We start from the raw sequence: 18,104 nt of genomic DNA on the forward strand, positions 1-18,104 counted from the left end.
CTGTTTATTGACACTTTTTATGACAGACAATACACAGCATAATTGACTTTTCTTTTCTAATATAGCGGCATCCCTTGATTCTCATATAACAATCACTCCATCCAGCAGAAGTCATTGAATGGTGACAAAATGAAGGTGAGCACAATGTCCAACATGTTTTCATCAAGTTTTAATAGTGTCAGCCAGCAAAAGTCAGGATGGTTCTTACTCAAGTGACATCCATATGCAGATACTTACAGTACAGCATTGTTTACCTCCTATCAGCCAACACATTAAGCAACACCATGCTCATACACAAAAATAATGCCTTTGATTAATTAGTTTCCTGATGTGGATGCTGATTACATACTTTAATATGCTTTCTGTAGCTGTACAATTTAGTGATGACAGATCCAGATCGTGATTTGCGTGCACATTTGATGAGCAGCTTTGCATTTACATGCAATTACATGTGATGCTAAATTGTGACTGAGTGTTAAAGCATGCATTCTTAACACACTGCGCCTGTCACACATTTTCAACAAAAAAAATCTATTAACATCACATTAAATCACTCCCTTATGTGATAAACAACCAAGTGCTGAATCTTGACCAACATACTATCAGTACTGGTACATTCAAATACAAACCAGACATCTGCGTGAGCATGCCAATTTGTACGTCTACAGAACAGTGCAAAACACAAAATTCATTCCTGAGACTAGTCAGTAATTAGTCCCTTCATAACCTTATGGTTTTCATCACTTTAAGTGTCACATTTTGCGCTCTTTACCATCCAATCAACAATCCCTCTCTTGCGACAGGAATAAATGTGTGATCTATCTACAGCATGATGTCTTGTGATTCATCAATATCAGCAACACATGACACATGGACATACAGTACAGCATGTACTCGTTTGGTCAAGAAAAAAAAAATATGGCATTCAGTGGAATTTGTAGCTGCATATAATTTAAATGCTTGGTTCTGAAAACAACGTGACACATGAATACTATAGTGCTAATAGAAATTTAAGAGCTCTTTATACAGATTTGTACAACATGACAGATCTATTCAGACATGTTAATTCCCTCTGTCAGCTGTCAAAGTCTGACATGTAGCAGTAACGATGAGGTCCTTTACTTGAATGCTTTTGGAAAAATAAGAAAAAAAAAAGTCAAGTGCAAAATAAAAGGCTTTTAATTTTTTTCTTAATGTTTCCTGCTGATTCTGCTGAGTGCTTGATTAAACAGAGCGCGTCTCCACCTCGATCTTCTCCTCCGACTGTGATGATTCCGATTCCTGGTGGCTGACGTTTGGCCGAACTGTCACGAGTGGACCGCCGCCGTAGATAGAGTGGAGGAAGTTCCATGTCTCTTCAGAGATCTGTCCCGAGTCAGCTCCTGAAGGGTCAGAGCAAACACCCACACTTAAATATCACCGATGTCTGCATAGTTCAAGATCTCACAATAATCCACAGAGGCTCTGCCGGAGTTTTTCGTTTTCTGGGATTTTCTTTATCCAACCTGATTTAACCAGTCTACACTACATTATATGTACAATTAATGAAGAAAGACTCAAAACACCATCTTTCTATGCTGTAAAAGTAAAGTAATAATAATGCAATATCATAATAATAACAATGATACCTTGTTTGAGTGTTAAATGACCGTTCTTGTTTACTGTAATCTTGGAATTGTCAATGGGTCCCGGTGGATCTTCAAGAGGAAAGACAAAGAAGAAGAAGAAGAGACAATTAGTTGTCATAATTATATGAAGCAGTAGCAGTATGCATGCCAATTGTTTCAAACAGCAATGATGTTAAAATGTTAAATTTGTCTGTCACACTATGAAAAGAAATTTCTGCCCTCCACTTGCTACAGAGAGAGAACAAATACTAGAGGAGCAGAAGTCAGGGAAAAACAGACATTTCCAGCAGTGCCAGATGTAAGCTGGTATAAATAGAGACGACAATACAAAGCAAGGGAAGCAAAAATGAAGAAAAAGGAGTGCAAGAAACTGAAATATATTTTGACACTTCATTTTGCTGTAGCAGGAGGGAAACTTGACTCGGGGGACTAAAGCAAACTCTTTGAAGATAAATCAAAAGACGAAATGGGACTTCACACCTTCTTCTGCACGCGAGCCTCTTTTGCTACCCAGAATTTTTAAGCACCGTATAAAACAATTTATTTTCCATCTTCTCTGATCCGTATAAATGCATGGAGTTGATAAAGGCCATTTGTTTTGAGATAAATTAACGTCAAACGCAATCAAAGAAGCTTTTGAAAAATCATCAGCAGATATTAGATAGTCGGAAGCCTTTGGCCTTCAGACATTTAAACAGGACTCGGGATGAAAAGGCAAGACTTATGTCCAATTACCATTGTCTTTTCCTTTGACAAAGCCCTCCCACTCACGAAACCACTGCATGCTGATGCAGTATATGACCACTGGAGACTCCTCCTCCTGGAACGCCTTGTTCAGCTACAGAGCAGAGGGAGGAAATGGGGGGGGGGGGTGAGCAGTAGAGACAAGAGGGAGGAGAAACACAGGAGGGGAGGGGATGGGGGGATGAAAGGATTGAGAGGAAGGGAGATGGAAAACCTAATCAATTCTCTCTGGTAGTTACTCCAATTAGAAGACAATCTTAACACCACACTGCACCAATTTCATCTTTCTCGGAAATGACACAATCCCCTTTCCTCTTGTTATCTTACCAAAGCTTTTATTTTCACTCACTCACACACACACACACACACATCTCTACTTCTGAGCAGCCATTGTTTGAGTGGACAGACTGAACAGGCAATAACAGCTGCATCTGTCCCAATGCATTAATGATAAGGCTTTCATCAGGCTCACACCTCTCATCTCCCGCTGGGGTGAAGAGCACTAACACATGCAGCTTATCTGGTTCAATAGAGAGGAGAATAGGCCTATAGACTGGGATGAGTACCGGGCTGCACAGAGGCTCGCTGACACACAATGCATTATCCCTCACACCATTTTTTTTTAAACTAAACCTTTATCTTCCTTGCTGCTCATGGGTCTCACTGGTGACCGTATGGTTAAAAGGCTTACCCTGACAAACATGTCCAGCTCTGCCTTGCGCCGTTTCTCCAGTTTTTCTATCTCAATCTGGCACGTGTGGCAGACGTACAGGTGGTTGACAGCTGGTCCCCCTCCGTACCTGCAGGGAAAAGTCCGTGTTAACTCACACACACGTGAAATTAACTCTACAAAGGAAATTATACAGCAACTGTGAGCACATTGAGTCTCACAGTTGGTCTGTCTATTAAACGTACCTGCTGTAAAGGTGATCCCACACGTTCTGTGGCAGCATAACAACCAGGTCATCGATAAATGATGCTTTGTTGGGTGGCACACCTGAATGAACACATTCAAACATCCAACAGACATGAACAGCCTAACATTTTAAAGGTAACAGTTCAGTGTAGCGACATCACACGTAACGTTCATTTGTTAAGGACCAGTGTTGGAAACATTTAGACTACCATTATGCTGAACTGTGCACATATACGTCAGAATCAGTGCTCAAACACACACGCGCACACGCACTTCCCCCCACCCCCTTGTTCCTATTACAGCAGTGGTAAACACTGCCTCAATTTAAGGGTTCATAAGCAGACAAAAAGCGTTTTTCTTTATTTAAATTAAAAGTGTTCTTTCCTCATCTTTGAAGCTAGACTACTCAAAAGTAGCTCAGAATCAAATAAATTAGTACCCTGAGTTGACAGGGAAGAACTCTGAGTTAAGGTAAACATTTGCAAGAACTGCTGTTTATTCAAAGTGATTTGTTGCTGAATGACAAAATTAGCAAAGTTCAAACTGTCATCTTGCTAAGCGAGGATGATATGAGCAATGTTGCCAACATTTACTGAAATGTAAATGCTGGTTTTTCTTTGACTATGCAGAGCATCATCTTGTGTCGGGGCAGAAAACCAATGACAATTTACTCCAGCAGACAAAAATGCGTCAGAATAAGATAATGAATCGTATTAATGACAGGCAATGCTGAAAAGCTAAATAAATCTATAATTCTAATCACTTGTATTTGTCTTTCAGTGTAGTGGATCATTAATTCGCCATATTCAAAACAACCGGTGCTGCAACACAACCACGGTTTCAATGAACTGATATTAAATCGACTTACTGTCTGCACCTGACTGACTACCAAAGGAGGAGGAAACAAACCTGTGGGTGTTTGTTTGCAGAATGGGACACGTTCTGTACTGCTACTGTACTTAAACAGCTTTATCAAAAATGTTCATTCTTTGCTATTTAATTTTCAATTCCGCAATTTTTGGCTCAAGAAGACTGAAAGGAACTTGACTGGCACAAACCCCTTTAGAATCCTTCCCTCTTCTCTGCTAAAACGAGAAAGAAGGATCATCTGCACAAGTAAAACCACCTTTGGAAGTCAGCTACGTTGTGGGGGGAATCCTCTGCTTTGTCAAACCCAAAAATCCACAATGATGAAAGCAAGCGCTGCGTTTAGAGACAGCAGAGCACAATGCTTTTATGCAGGGCGGGAGAAAGGATTCCTGTTAGGGGCCCATTTTGACCTCTGAGTGATTTCAGTGTGACAATGACACAGTCTGACGCACCTCCATGCGAACACAGGAAGTCGTTGTTGGAAATGGGCCCCGGCTCAGCAAAGGTCTTGAACTTGTTCAGCCACTGGCGGGAGATGTAGAACTGCAGGAGGCTGGGCTCCATCATGTTGAATAAACTCGACACCCTCCTACGCTCTTTGATTGCGTCTTCGTTGCTCTTTCTGTCACAGGAACAGACCACAGATTAATGACTACTGCAACAAAGTAATCCAAAGTAAGATGCATGTTATATATGAATATTAAAGCAGCACAGTGAATCTTAAAATGTTGCAGGGATGAATGGGTTCTCGTTTACAACTGTTTAACTATTGAAGTCTTGTGTGTTGGCTTACTTATAAAAGAGCACATAAGCCTCAGCGTTCTGGACGCAGGATTCAGACACCTCAGTCACACTTTGGTCATCAAATTCGTACCAGAGGTTGTTCACATCATTCCTGCAGTACGCTATGTAGTGGCCACCTGGGATCAAGGAGTGGAGTGTGTTAGAGCAGCAGTCCCTGATAAGGACATGTGAAATGTTTCTGCAGGCTAATGAATGCAGGACGCTCGTATGTGCCAACTGAAGGCACATCCGCCCACTCACTGCTGGCAGTGCCGTGGTGACAGATGACTGACAGCAGGTCATAGTTGGAGGTCTGTGCGGCGCTGTCTTTGGCCAGAAAAGGCTGCAGATCCAGGCCCTCCAGTGGGAAGGAGACGTGGGTGCTTATCTTGGTGGAGAACATCAGTTCATGTCTGAAGCGCTTCAAGTGGATGCACAGGATCTGAAGCACAGCAGAGCAGAGAAGTTCTATTTTAAAAATCCGCTGTACGGTGAGCATTAGGGAACAAGATTTTGGTTTCTTCATGACATGAAGTGGAGCTGTGTGCATACCTCTGGCAAACTCTGCATTTTACAAAATTTGACTCCATTTCGTAATCTAAGAGGGAAAAAAAAGATGAAGGAGTTGGGCAATCATTACAGTTACAAACATTTTTTAAGTGTGCTTGTTTATGTGAAATAAATTATTAGTCCATTTGAGGGTTCAGCACAGTGAGAAATGGTTACTCACTTCTTGCATTTTTCACAGCTGTACATGTTGTCTCCTAGAAAACAACAAACGCACAGTTATTGAGACACCGATCTTAATGTTTGTGCTGGTAGAACAGATTTACGCCCACTCGCTTACCCTTTAGTTCATCTCTGGCAAAGAAAGCTGCAAGACAGTCTTGTAGCGTAACCACGGGACCCCAGAACCAACTAAGAATAGAAACAAACAGAAAGGGCAAAGCATGAAGCCATCCGTGCTGGAGGTGAATGTAAATAATTACAGTGTAAATTAACACACCTCTTGATGTATTCCATGACAAATGCAATCCAGCCCTGTGGTGCATAAGCTTCCCCACAGGAGCCGGCCTTAACCAGGGAAGTCTGGTGGGTGGAGGAGTGAAGCTTGGCCAGGTCTTCCTTCCCTGGGATGGGCAACGAGATATCCTGGAAGTTCTCCAGGGTCACAGACACCTGACAGCAAGAAAATACACAAGTTTCATGTTTGGTCACAATTTAGTCCATGTTATGTGACTTTGTTGCAGGATATGAATACTTCTCATTGCAGAACAAGTATCACAGTATATCACATGGTGGTGAATTACACCAACCGTGTATAACAAGATCAACACTAAGCACCAAAGTTCAAGTTTTATGACTTCAAAAGAACTGCGTGTGATCATCTAGAGTCATCTAGCGCTCCCCTGTCAGTGTCTGCCTCACCCTCTCTGCCAACACTTAATCTTGATAAAACATAAAGAAAATGGCAGACGTCCACACTAACCCGATCACAGGTGAGGCACTGAACTGAGCTGACAATGGTCCCATCGAACACATCTGAGATGACGCTGCGGTATTTCTTCTGCCGCTTGTTCTTTGGTGGGGAGAATGTGGTCACTGCTGTGGGAAAGCAGAGACAGAAGGTGAAATGTGAGAACAGTGCTTCACAGTTTGTCAACAAAAACATGCACGGGGCTTGAACCTGGGCATGATGGCCTCTGATTATGTAGAAGTACCTTTCTTGTGTGCAGGGTTTAGGCTGGGCCAGCCTGAGGCAGCTTTGGGCGGGCTGCTGGACATCTTGGGAATGTGTCCGTCCACTGGGACTGGACTCTGTGGTCTTGTGTTGTTGGACATTTGGATGTCTGGGAAGGAATCTGGTGGAGAGAAGGCCAAATATTAGGGTTGCAACACCATGAATTTGATTCTGAATATCAAAAAGTCTGGACTGTATTCAAGTTTGTGGGAAAATAAAACATGTCTCAGCTTCTCCATAACTACCTGATGTTCTGCCTTGAACCTTGATGGCTCCCTGGCTGCTGATAATGGGCGTGGTTTCAGTGGTGGTGTCAACGTCTTTGTCCACGTCCACTCCAGTGCCTCCACCCATAACACCATTAACTCCGGAGCGGTAAAAGTCATTAATCATGTTCTTCTCCTTTTGCCACTCCCTGTTGGCCTGGATCTCATCTTGCTCAGGGATCAACATCTCGGCCTCGTTAGTGTCGTCTATCAGCATGTTCCCGCCTTGCACCTCATTATCAGCCCGCTCGCTGCTGCCGCAGGACTCGCATGACTGGAAGTCATTGTCTGACTGACTGTGGTTGTCCTCCTCGGGGCCGTCGGTGATGCCGTTCTGGTCGTAAGGCTCGAGCAGTGGCTCTTTCAGCTCCTCGTGAAGTTGATCCATCAAGCAGCGCAGAAACTCCTGGGAGTCCTAACAGCAGAGTGGGGATAATCACAAGAAAAGTCAGTTGAGGTAGCAAATTAGTTCTAGCTGGGAAAATTGCAGAGTTTTTTGCAGTTATTATTGTCACAGTAGTCTGTGAGAAAACAGTTAATTTTCTCCCCCTGAAAAGAACATTGAAATATAACGCAACACTAATTCTTTCTAAATATAATCAAACTTGACAGACACAGCAAAGCTCTCCCAAAGCTAATTTTTTTTCCAATTTACAAACAACAACCGCTTCACCTCCTTGTTTATCCCGATTGTGCATCACGAAATCGGAAACCAAATGCTCATGAATGTGTAATCAAACTTAATGAGCCTCAGACATCCAATCTCCCTCTCAAGCCAAATGAACTCTCCTCTCCCAGGACCTGGAATGTTAACTTCATTCACAGCAACGCTAAATCCAAGGCTGCGCAGCCCAGCGTGGCGTGACAAATGAATATTCCTCAGCTAACTCCTCAGAACAAACACTGGCAAGCCAAGAGGAAACAGCCCTTTTTATCATCTCACCACTGAGGCGTATAAATCCCTTATTTACAGACACTAGACAAAGACGCCATCCAGTAGGAAGTCTTTTGACAACCTTTATATCTATAACACATAAATCTTTTATTTTAAGCACCACCTGGAAATCAAATCGAGCAATTTATCTCAGTTTAATGTGTGTATTTGTGTGCGAATGAAAAGGCTAGAAGCCAGTAATTGCAAAGCAGAGGATTCAGTTTATCGGGCTGAGTGATTTGAGTTGGAGCTAATGTAATTTCGTCAAAGGAATGAGCACAGAGAGCTATGGAGTCGAACAAAAAAAGGAGAGACTGCATAAGATCTGGAACAACTTTATAGTCTGGGCGTCACACCCAGACAGTAATCACAGCTCAGCACAAACTCGTTCTTAAAGGAAATGTTTCGTGACAGACGTGTTTGTATTACGTGTTACTCCTATCACTGTATATCAAAATAATGCATTACCCACACATGTTCAGACACCACACATCCCTACAAACATGATAACATTCCACTAAATCTATCAAGTCGATGTTTTACATTCCTTTTTACTCAATCATCTGAAACTGCAGAATTAAAACCCAAAAAAATCCATGGCTTTAGATCACACCAGCTGATTATCTTTCGACATACAAATAAAACAAAGCCGCAAACATGTTGTTTAATATGTCTCCAACTGAGTGAAGAGTGTCTGTGTTTTATTTATATTGCAAATGTGCACACATGCTCTTTGTTGCACACTTTTTTCACCATCTGCAATGACCCACCTGCTGAGAATATCCTCTAAACATGGGGTTTATGGCTTTGATCCCCTGGAACAAGTTGGTTGGGACCACATAGGAGGATCTGTAAAGTGACAAAACACAGCCTGCTTAACAAATGTTATAATACACTTAATCAAGGATAGCAGCTACAGAAATGCGTCTCCAGTTTGGAAGTTTCTGAGTTTAACAGCAGAGTTACTGTATTGTCCCCATAGTGTCATATTATAAAGATGGGGAAAACAATGAAAAAGAGGCTCCATCGAGTCAAGCAGGAGGAGGAGTGAACAACAACTAAAAAAAAGTGACAACCACCTACCTGTTCTTGTGCCACAGGTCTGACACTAGTTTCTGGTAGCTTTTGCAGAGTGCAGGCTTCTTGTCCGTCCTCACCATGCCGCCACATTCAAGAAAGAACTGTGTCAGGGGTGGGCTACGGTGGAAACAGGGATAAATATGTCACATGTGGGTACCAAATAAGCTTTGGCTGATTATCTGTCCCTGAACAGACTGATTAATAATGCTCAAAAGCTCATAATGCGGTGGCTAATTCTCAAAAACCTGCATATAATGCTCAATAAATCCAAGGGAAGAAAGTAATTCAGAGAAGTACAAGATAGCGTAATGTTATTAGAAACCGTTATGTTTGCAAAGGACTTTTTAAGCTTTGCAAATCATTTCTGCTGCAGTATTACACTCATGAAGGTCGCATAAAGCAAAAAAGAACAAACAGGAAGGGAAATCCAGAGAAGTTTAAGTTCAGTATTTCGGCATAATGCTGTCTTCTTCCTGTACTTCTGATTCATTTTATTTCAACAAAGCCACTTTTCACCCGTACAGCAATAGTACAAATTCTCAGGGGGCACTGAAAACTCCACATGCAGCTGAAAGCTGAGGGACATCGGAAATAGCTGAAAAGAAAAACAGCTGCGGGGATTTTATTTGAGGGATACAGAGCGGACAGGAATTTGCAAGAAAGAGACAAACTACAGACTGAATAAGGCATGGAGTGGTCCCTTGCTTTTGCAGGAGAAAAGTCCTTCAAACTGAATAATGACCCGATGGTAACTAAAAGAAGCAGTGCTCACACAAACAGACATCAAAGCAGAGTTTCAGAAAAAGGTCCCTCCTTCCACAGCTGTGTGACTCAGTTCCTCCTATTTTTGGAATGTGATTTAGATTGCAAATTCTGACCCACATCTTTTTCTTCTTTCCATTTTGACTTGTATCCAGACTAGGCATCATCGGTTTAATTTCAATATGTGCCAGTCCCAAGGCAGGTAGTATGACAAAGGAGGAAGGGCTTTGCTGTTCCACGAAAAATAAAATAAAAAGTAAAAGGTACAAAGCCAGTAATAACACAGCTGCAGTCTCTGCAGTGGAGCCCTAATTTACGTGACCACACCAACAATCCAATCACAAAGAATGAAGCAGAAGGACTGGCAATTCAATGAGCAATAAAAACAGTGTGGCAGCCTGGGAGAGAAACAGCAAAGGCAGACGCATAAAGAGACATGGTGGGAAAAGAGAAGGAACGGAGGAGGAGACGAAACAGAAGACACAGGGAAAGAGTTGGTGTCATTTGTAACAGAAGACCCTATGGGGAACTACAAAAGGCCATTTCTGCCATCTCAAATGGTGCACTGCAGCAATTTTCCCTGAGCCATCACTCTCCCAAATGAGCACAGCCGTGGTCCTTTTCTCACAGACAACAAGAACCAGACACGAGGTGAATAAAACCGCAAAGGGCTCCTGTAAAGACCGCGGGTGGTGAGTGGAAAGGAGAAGAAAGAGCAAAAGGGCACGTATGCGATGTCTGAGAGGTGACGCGGGGCAGACGTGAGGACACAAGGCGGAGGTCTCACCAGTTAGACAGGGCCTGCAGGGCAGCGTTCATGTAGCAGGTGTTGCCTATGTTCTTCAGCCCCGTCAGGCCTGAGGGAGACACGACACACGAGGGAAATTAAAACAATTTATTCATCAAATGCTTGTAAATTCTGAAGACAGACAGAGAGCCTCTACATCGTCAAGGAGACCCAGTCTATTTCCAAGATTAACATTTCACAGCAGGAGCCGAAAGAGCAGCTACCCGGCGTATCTTAAATCAGCTACAGTGGCCAATGGATGTAAACAGAAAGCACACTGTCGCCATGGAGTCAGTGAGTTATGCTGCTCTTTTTACACTGCAGAGGACATTAGTCTTACAAAGCCTATTTACCACCTCCTTATCGTATGATCTGTATTTGTGACAAAAATAACCAAGGTGGTGATGGTGCTGGTGCCAGTGTCCGAGCTTCACCGCATGAGGCTGAACATAACATATGCCATTTGGTAGAGCCTGTGTGTGTCTCACTGCACTGCAGTGAAAACATTATTTGCATTGGTGGCTCCAGTGGGACTGAAGGACTGAAGTGTTGGTGCTGGGCTCAACCCACCGAGCTGCACAGGGGCGTCCTGTAGTTCTGCTTAGAGGCCGTGTGTGGCTTTCTGTCTCCTTTAGTTTCCGTGGGGTGTCTAGTTGGCTTTTATCAGCGGTTACATCTGGCAAAGCTGTTTCAGATGGACAGCTGTGTGTAAACTGCTGGGCTGTTTGTCTTTTGAATGGTGTTTTGGATGTTGGCTATAGGCTCTGTGAGGTGTTCAAGGACAACTTTTAACAGAAGACTTGAGGCCAAATGCCGAATGCCCATCCTGCCATCTTATTAGTTCAAATCATAACCTGTGATTTTGACTCTGACTCTTTGGACTACTGTGTTTGAGGTTTAACCTCATATTTTCATATTCATACTTAGATTAACTTAGGCCGCTAAAATGTAATTAGATTTTAGTCGCCTCACTGACTTGAACTGAAGATGATTTTAATTATTAAAATGATTAAAAGCTGGGCAAGAAACACGTGACTACTGCAGAAGCTCCGTCACTCAATTCTGCATGACGGCACTTTGGGTAGCTTTCATTTGGCACATTTAGACATGTGTTTCCAGATGTGTTTGTTGATCTTGTAGCTGATGTATGAGGGAAGAACCAATGCTGTAATCTGACCTCGGGCACGCAGATCATCCTCCTCCTCTGTCTCCATGTCCAGGTCTTCACAGCCTCCATTAGAGGGCACTCTCAGAGAGGTTGGGCTCCCAGGGGCCCTGCTGTTATCCTGAAGCAGCAAGAGCGCACACACACATACACACACACACACACCTCATCATAAAACTCTTATCTAGTTAATGAATACGCAGATACAATTTGACAGTTTATCTGTCACTCAAGTGGAAGCTGTTATGGTACAGCTCTGCCAGTATGACAGGAGAGCACACAGCTATGTTGTGTTTATGCAGTAAGCATGCAATGTAAACATGTCTGTTCAGAGAACAAAGAAAACCTTTAATACGTGGCTCTCACCTGACCGGCACTCTGCGGAGAGGGAAGGGGTTTGCTGTTGCTGTGGGGGGAGTGAGGGCCCAGTTTACGCTCAAGGAAAACTTCCTTGCCGCAGGCGTAGCACCACACTCGAAGTGTTGTCAGGTTCACTGTGAGGTTGTGCCGCGTCTCCTGCAAAGTTGTCAAACAATCATTTTGTGAAAAGACTTATCAGACTGGATGAACAAAGTAAAACAAGAACACTGTGTTAAGATATCGGCTGATAAAGCACACGAGCACTTTGCTATCAACGACAAGCTTCTTTATCTTCAACACAACCTACCAATCCACCTCTCATTTGCTTACATAATAAATGTAGGTGTGCTTGCTGGTGTCTTGGCCTGCCCAGTCTGTGGTGCACAAGAAGCCAACAGAACAAATCCATCAAGCATTAAGCAACTTGTCAGATCCTACAGCTTCCTGTCCTATTACTAACAATCTGTTACTACAGTCGTGTGTCTATCGCTGTCAAAATTAAACCTGAAAAAAAAATTATATGATGTCAGCATTACGGACAACACTGATTTAGTAGTTCACAAGAAGGTATACTGAAAAGTAAAACTCTACCTCAATAAAAACTATTCATTTTAGATAAAACTGCCACCTACAATCATGTAAACCAGATATTAAGGTTGCAGTTAACAGATATTTTATTGAATAAATCTGCCCAATCCTGTAAATTAATCATAAGGTCATTAATCATAAAATTTAAAAAAAAAAAACTAATTGTTTTCAATGCCCAAAAGTCCAAAAGAAAAAGTGAAGACAAAGAGACAGCTGCAAATCCTCACAACTGAGAAGCTGGGAATTCACTCCCTCCGTGAGATTACAGGCAACATTAACCTCCTCACAATCCCAAATATAAAGACAAGACTTAACATACACTGCCGTGTTTAACGTATTCTTTTCAAGATGCTGGACACTAGTTCTGAGCTGAACCCTTACAGGTTTAGGTAGCCGGGCAGAAATTTGCCGCTGTGGAAACATGGCCGAGTTCTGCTGACCCACTGCCGCCCTGACAAACACCAGCACCCTGGCAGGTCGACAGGAGACTGAACGTGAGCAGATCCTGCATTATTCATCAAGGCTGCATTAGCCTTCACGCAGCGGGGCAGAGCAGAGCTGGCAGAGGGGGCACACCAGACTGAGCACAGCCATGAAACTCCCTACCTTAAATAATTTATAAGGTAAGCAAGCCAGGTAGGACATTAATAACAAGCTGGTTTAAAAGCCTTAGAGGATGTTTTTACCAGCCTACATGAAGTTTTGCAGCTTCCATACGGATAAATTGTTATATTAGTTTACTTTTGCTCTGCTAACATGCATAAAATTGTACCTTTAAAAAAACAAAATACATTCAAGGGAAACAAATCCACCTTCTGCACACAATCGCACACAGTGTGATGCTCAAGAGATGAAGATGATATAAAACCCGTCTGAGTGTGTCAGCAACTCGCATTATGCTCACAAATTCTCGACCAGAATAAAACTGTGCAACACATTTATGATGTCGCAGCACCAGCATATCCAACATGCACTTCAGTGTGTGATCTTCACATTAAGAAGCATGGTGGGTCTGGTCGTGTCTGCAAAATAATGTCAAGTCTCCACCTCAGCCTTCAGCATTCAAGGCATCACTGAACAACATCAATAAGGAACAAAAAATGCCGACAGCGAGTGTTCTTCTCTGTCAGTGGATTTGCAGTACTTTGCAAGAGCACGTATAAAACTATACTGGAAGCTCCAAAACAACTGTAAGGCTGTGGTATCTTTCCAGTTCTTTATCTACAAAAAGAAAAAAAATCTGAAGAAGGATTTCCAAAATTAAATTTGCTTCAGAAGTCCTTCCTGGTGTATAATAATGTTTGAAATGCAATTTACATGGAAACACTTATAACGTGTCACTTTATGGTATACTTATGTTTTTGTGCCAACAATTACTGCTAAACTACTGCATGTCATCTAACATAACAACCCTCCCCACACACACACACCCTCTGGGACTCCAAAGCACTAATTAAGCTTGGCCTTCTTTCTTAAAAGATCTAAAAATGGCTTCTGCTGGGGGAAAAAAAAAAAAACAGGAAGGTGTCTGGATAAACATAAACTGGACAGACATAAAATCCACTGGTAATATCATTTAAAATCAGACAGAGAATATTACATTTCTTTGCGAGTCTGCTCTGCATCCAAAATCTGACTTTCCTCTGGCTGGAGGGCTCTCTTTCTGAAGAGGTCTGCACTTGAACAAGCGCCTTTCTGGACAATGGTTTGAGCAGCTATGCGGATACTATTAGGCGGAGCAAATTACATGTTTGCTTTCATATTCCTCCTCGTCTCGCCTCGCCTGCTAACCCCACTTGGCCCTGGCGTGCTGGAAGAAAAGCCTTAGTCAACACTGGGAGCACCAGAGGATGAGTAAAGCTCCAGAGCAGCCAGGAGGGGCAGCTACTGTAACCATGGAGCTGACAGTAATACTGAATCTCCCCCACTTCCCCAAGGAACGGCAATTAATAATGGATGATCCACTGCTGAAATTGTACTGAATGTGGAGGTGTAAGCAGACAGAGCTGACTTGATGGGTTTTTTTTTTACAATTTGTGCACTTTAAAACCTAAAACATGCACGTGCTGCTCGTGGAGAGAAAAATGTTCAAAATAAAGCTGTGCTGGAGGGAGTTTTATTTTGAGCCAAGGCTCCTGGGAAACTGAAGTGGTAATCCTGTCCTGTCCAATAATTTCTGTCTCCTCAGCTTCTCTACTGATTCCTCTTTTAATTCAACCTTTATTCAATTCAACATCACATTCAAGACTTCCTCCCCATTCAGTCACATCCCTTCACTTCTCTTTTCTATGCATTAATTGATATTTCCCTGCTGAAAGGCATCAGTAAACCACGAGATCTCCCACCTGCGAGTGCACGGTGCTGTGGTCAGAGTGAGATTCTCCACAGCCTACATACGCACAGCCATTCTGGAAAAAAAAACAATCAATAGGAGGTTGCAGACACCAGGGTGTGAACAAAACAAGACAGAAATCACATGGTTTCTGATGACAAACAAAGATATTGTATTTTAAACCATCAAATCAACTTATTTTTTTCCACAGGTGAGCCCTGCCTTACCTCCAAACAAGCCCACAGGTTTGGTCCTCCAACTTTACAGTCTTGACACTGTCCCTGAAAGAACATGAAGACAGTCAGGTTAGAGTTACATGTTCGAAAACAAAAATCAGCAATGTTCAGTAACAGAAAATCAAGATTGTGGATTCAATCTTTGGTAAAAAGATATAAAATAAAGTTTCATGTTTTTTGTCAAGTTCACCAAGATGAAGACTTTGAAGACCTTTTTAATACCACATAAAATGCATTTATGTGCATTTAACTTTCACCACCTCTGAATGTCTGAAAGTAGGATAGAAATAACAATCAGGTGAATGCAACATGGACCTCAGCCCGCACCATGAAACTGATGGACGAATTAACTCGTGAAAAATGATAACAGATGATCTTTTAAGTTTTTGCTAAAACTGATCCTTGCTCCTGATGTGTCAACGAGCTGACTAGCGACTGCAGCTATCTAATGACTGACTGTAACTACACAAACAATCCACTGTCACAATGATCCCACTGTTAGTTATGTGTGCAACATCTCCCAGCAATCAGATACACACTGAAGTCTTTTCAAGACCTACAAAGGGTGCTGACTTATGAATTGGGCTGTGAACACGGATCACAATGGAGGGTCACTCACATGGGATTTCTGAATGAGTTCCTCCTTGGTGATCTCCCCCACACAGTCCAGGTGGGGGCAATCACAGCTGGACGCCGGCGGCATATCTCACCTACAGTTCTGACAGAGAGAGAGAGAGAGAGAGCAAGAGACTTTTTAAATCAGGCAACTCTTTGAATTTCTGTTTATAAAACAAGGCAGGAATTATTGTTTATTACTAAGAATTTAAATCAAAAGAAAGAGACAGAAGAGAAGCAAAACAGTCAGGCTAATGTAACATGAGTCACCACTACAGGAAGGTTTTCCCATGGATGCATGACTGACAAATTCCTCTTACTGGCCACTGACAGCCCAAGCAGCAAGTCACGCCACTGCAGTCAACACTTGATGAGGAACAAGCAGAGTTCAAAGGCTGTCGCCATAAATAATTTTGGTGCTGACGATGCAGAAAAAAAACAGACACAAGTTTTCTGCCCAAATCATTCAGTCTTCTCCGAGATAAGCTCTGATAAAGTGCACAAACCTGGGTTATGTGCATAATCACCACCAGTGACGGCAGCATTCACACTGCAGCAGTGGGGGACCTGTAGCTGCAGAGGCAGGACACAAGTAGCCCGTGTCACAGGGGTGAAGGAGAAACAACACTGAGTGACACTGAGCCATTCAGAATAGATATGCACCTTAAGTTTGAACCCCATCCTTTGACTCCTTTCTCCTCAGGGATGCTCCACTCAACCTTACCTGACTTGAACTACTGATTGTTCAGAGGAAGCAATTACAGCTCTGATAATACATTTAGAGATAGTCAGTCAAGTTCATGTTCAGACTTGTCAAAGTCCATGGGCCTCAACTAATCAATGACATGTGGGTCCATTCAATAATCAAATTGGTTTACATCATTTAGAAAAAGGCAGATTGATATATGCACATATTTGCATCGTATTTGTATTATTGTAATTGCCCTGAACCTCGTGAAAATCCGTTCAAAAAGCAAAATCAACGAGTTCACTGCGCCTCCAATAGTAAACAGCCGCTATCACAACTAATAGTACAGACCAGGAAAATCGCATTAGCTGGTGGTTTCACTATCAAGCCACCGGCGATTACACATAGCTGGTGAAAGAGAAAATGACTCTCTCAACTCTTTCCCCATCACAAACTATTCCAACAATAATCACTGTATGCACAACCACCATAATTGTTATCCAGGAGATTTAATTCTAAACAAAGAGGTGGTACAGTCGGGGTGGGGCGGTGATGGGAACTAGACAGTACACATGTTGTCACGTTACGTGATATACTATAGTGAACTTAGATGTGAAATAACACTGCACTGATATGAAATACACAAATCTAAGTACCATTATAGCACATTTTAACAAACAGACTATCCACAAAGGAATAACATCAGCCATTATGTTGAAAACGTAACGTTACCTGGCAGCTAAGATTAGCTAGATACAGAGTGCGACATTTTTAATTAACTAGCCAAAAATTTATTTCGGCCATGTTTTCATTCAATGTGGTCTGTAGTATAGACAGACAGCGTACGTTACAAAATGTGTGGGGCTTCGGCCTTGTCTGCTGCTCAAATTGACCTGTCAAACCCAGGCGAGGCGTTGACAGCGTCATAGGCTGACTAGCCACCTTTCGCTGTTAGCATTAGCCTGTTGGCAATAATTAGTCATCAATTTAATAGTTTCCCTTGCAAACTGACCACAACACTTGTAATAGCGCGAAAAACAAGCGGTGATAGATTTACGCACATGAAATAATGATGGGAGTTAGATGGTTTGCTACTGATAACAATCTCGCTAGTAGCATGCTAGCTATGTTAGCCGGCTAACGTTCCTGTATTACATGATCACCGACGATCCCACAGTGACTACACGGGAGTCAGCAGCAGCTAGCATCCAAAAATAATCTTAGCCTCGATCCTTACCTGCACAATGAAAAGAAAAGACGTTTCTCGGGTAGATCCAGTTGTACTTTTGCGCAACACACCAATTCACTCTGTATTTACACACATATTTCAGAGGGCAATCCTTAACATTTACGATAACCGTTCCTACCCCCAGCGTGGTTGCTAACGTTACAGCTGTCTCCGCCCCTTTTCCGGTTTGAAAAAAAAAATACATAAACCCTCCCCGTTTCACTGTAAACATTACATTTGATTTTCACACTTATGACCTTTAAACACATTTAGTTGTATATCATGAGAATGAGTGACATTAGCAACCACGAATTAGCTTTTCTTACTTTCTTTTTTTGTCGAGGAAATACAAGCTGCATGTGAGCTAAACAGCAATGTGAG

At 42.4% G+C, this 18,104-nt stretch overlaps 1 protein-coding gene across 6 annotated transcripts; it reads right to left on the reverse strand.

The window, feature by feature from the left end:
* Positions 1–154: 154 nt before the first annotated feature.
* On the reverse strand, positions 155–17,920 carry usp33 (ubiquitin specific peptidase 33). 6 transcript variants are annotated; one of them, XM_046408767.1, is made up of 25 exons: positions 17,733–17,919; positions 16,128–16,174; positions 15,812–15,910; positions 15,184–15,237; positions 14,970–15,032; positions 12,043–12,192; positions 11,689–11,797; positions 10,512–10,581; positions 8,966–9,079; positions 8,653–8,731; positions 6,928–7,363; positions 6,663–6,803; positions 6,431–6,546; positions 5,948–6,120; positions 5,789–5,859; positions 5,672–5,705; positions 5,494–5,539; positions 5,203–5,383; positions 4,952–5,078; positions 4,611–4,780; positions 3,288–3,369; positions 3,064–3,172; positions 2,364–2,466; positions 1,629–1,697; positions 155–1,382 (listed from the first exon to the last, which is right to left on the reverse strand). In XM_046408767.1, exons 3-25 carry the CDS (start codon positions 15,893–15,895, stop codon positions 1,225–1,227), a joined length of 2,739 nt encoding a protein of 912 aa, XP_046264723.1. In that variant the 5' UTR covers positions 15,896–15,910; positions 16,128–16,174; positions 17,733–17,919; the 3' UTR covers positions 155–1,224. The 6 variants fall into 6 exon arrangements, with proteins under 6 accessions (XP_046264723.1, XP_046264722.1, XP_046264724.1 ...); XM_046408766.1 differs by having other exon boundaries at positions 16,078–16,174; XM_046408768.1 differs by lacking the exon at positions 16,128–16,174 and having other exon boundaries at positions 6,431–6,543; positions 17,733–17,920.
* Between the last annotated feature and the right edge of the window lie 184 nt (positions 17,921–18,104).

The sequence above is a fragment of the Scatophagus argus genome, chromosome 13 (genome assembly GCF_020382885.2).
Source record: "Scatophagus argus isolate fScaArg1 chromosome 13, fScaArg1.pri, whole genome shotgun sequence".
Taxonomy (NCBI): domain Eukaryota; kingdom Metazoa; phylum Chordata; class Actinopteri; family Scatophagidae; genus Scatophagus; species Scatophagus argus.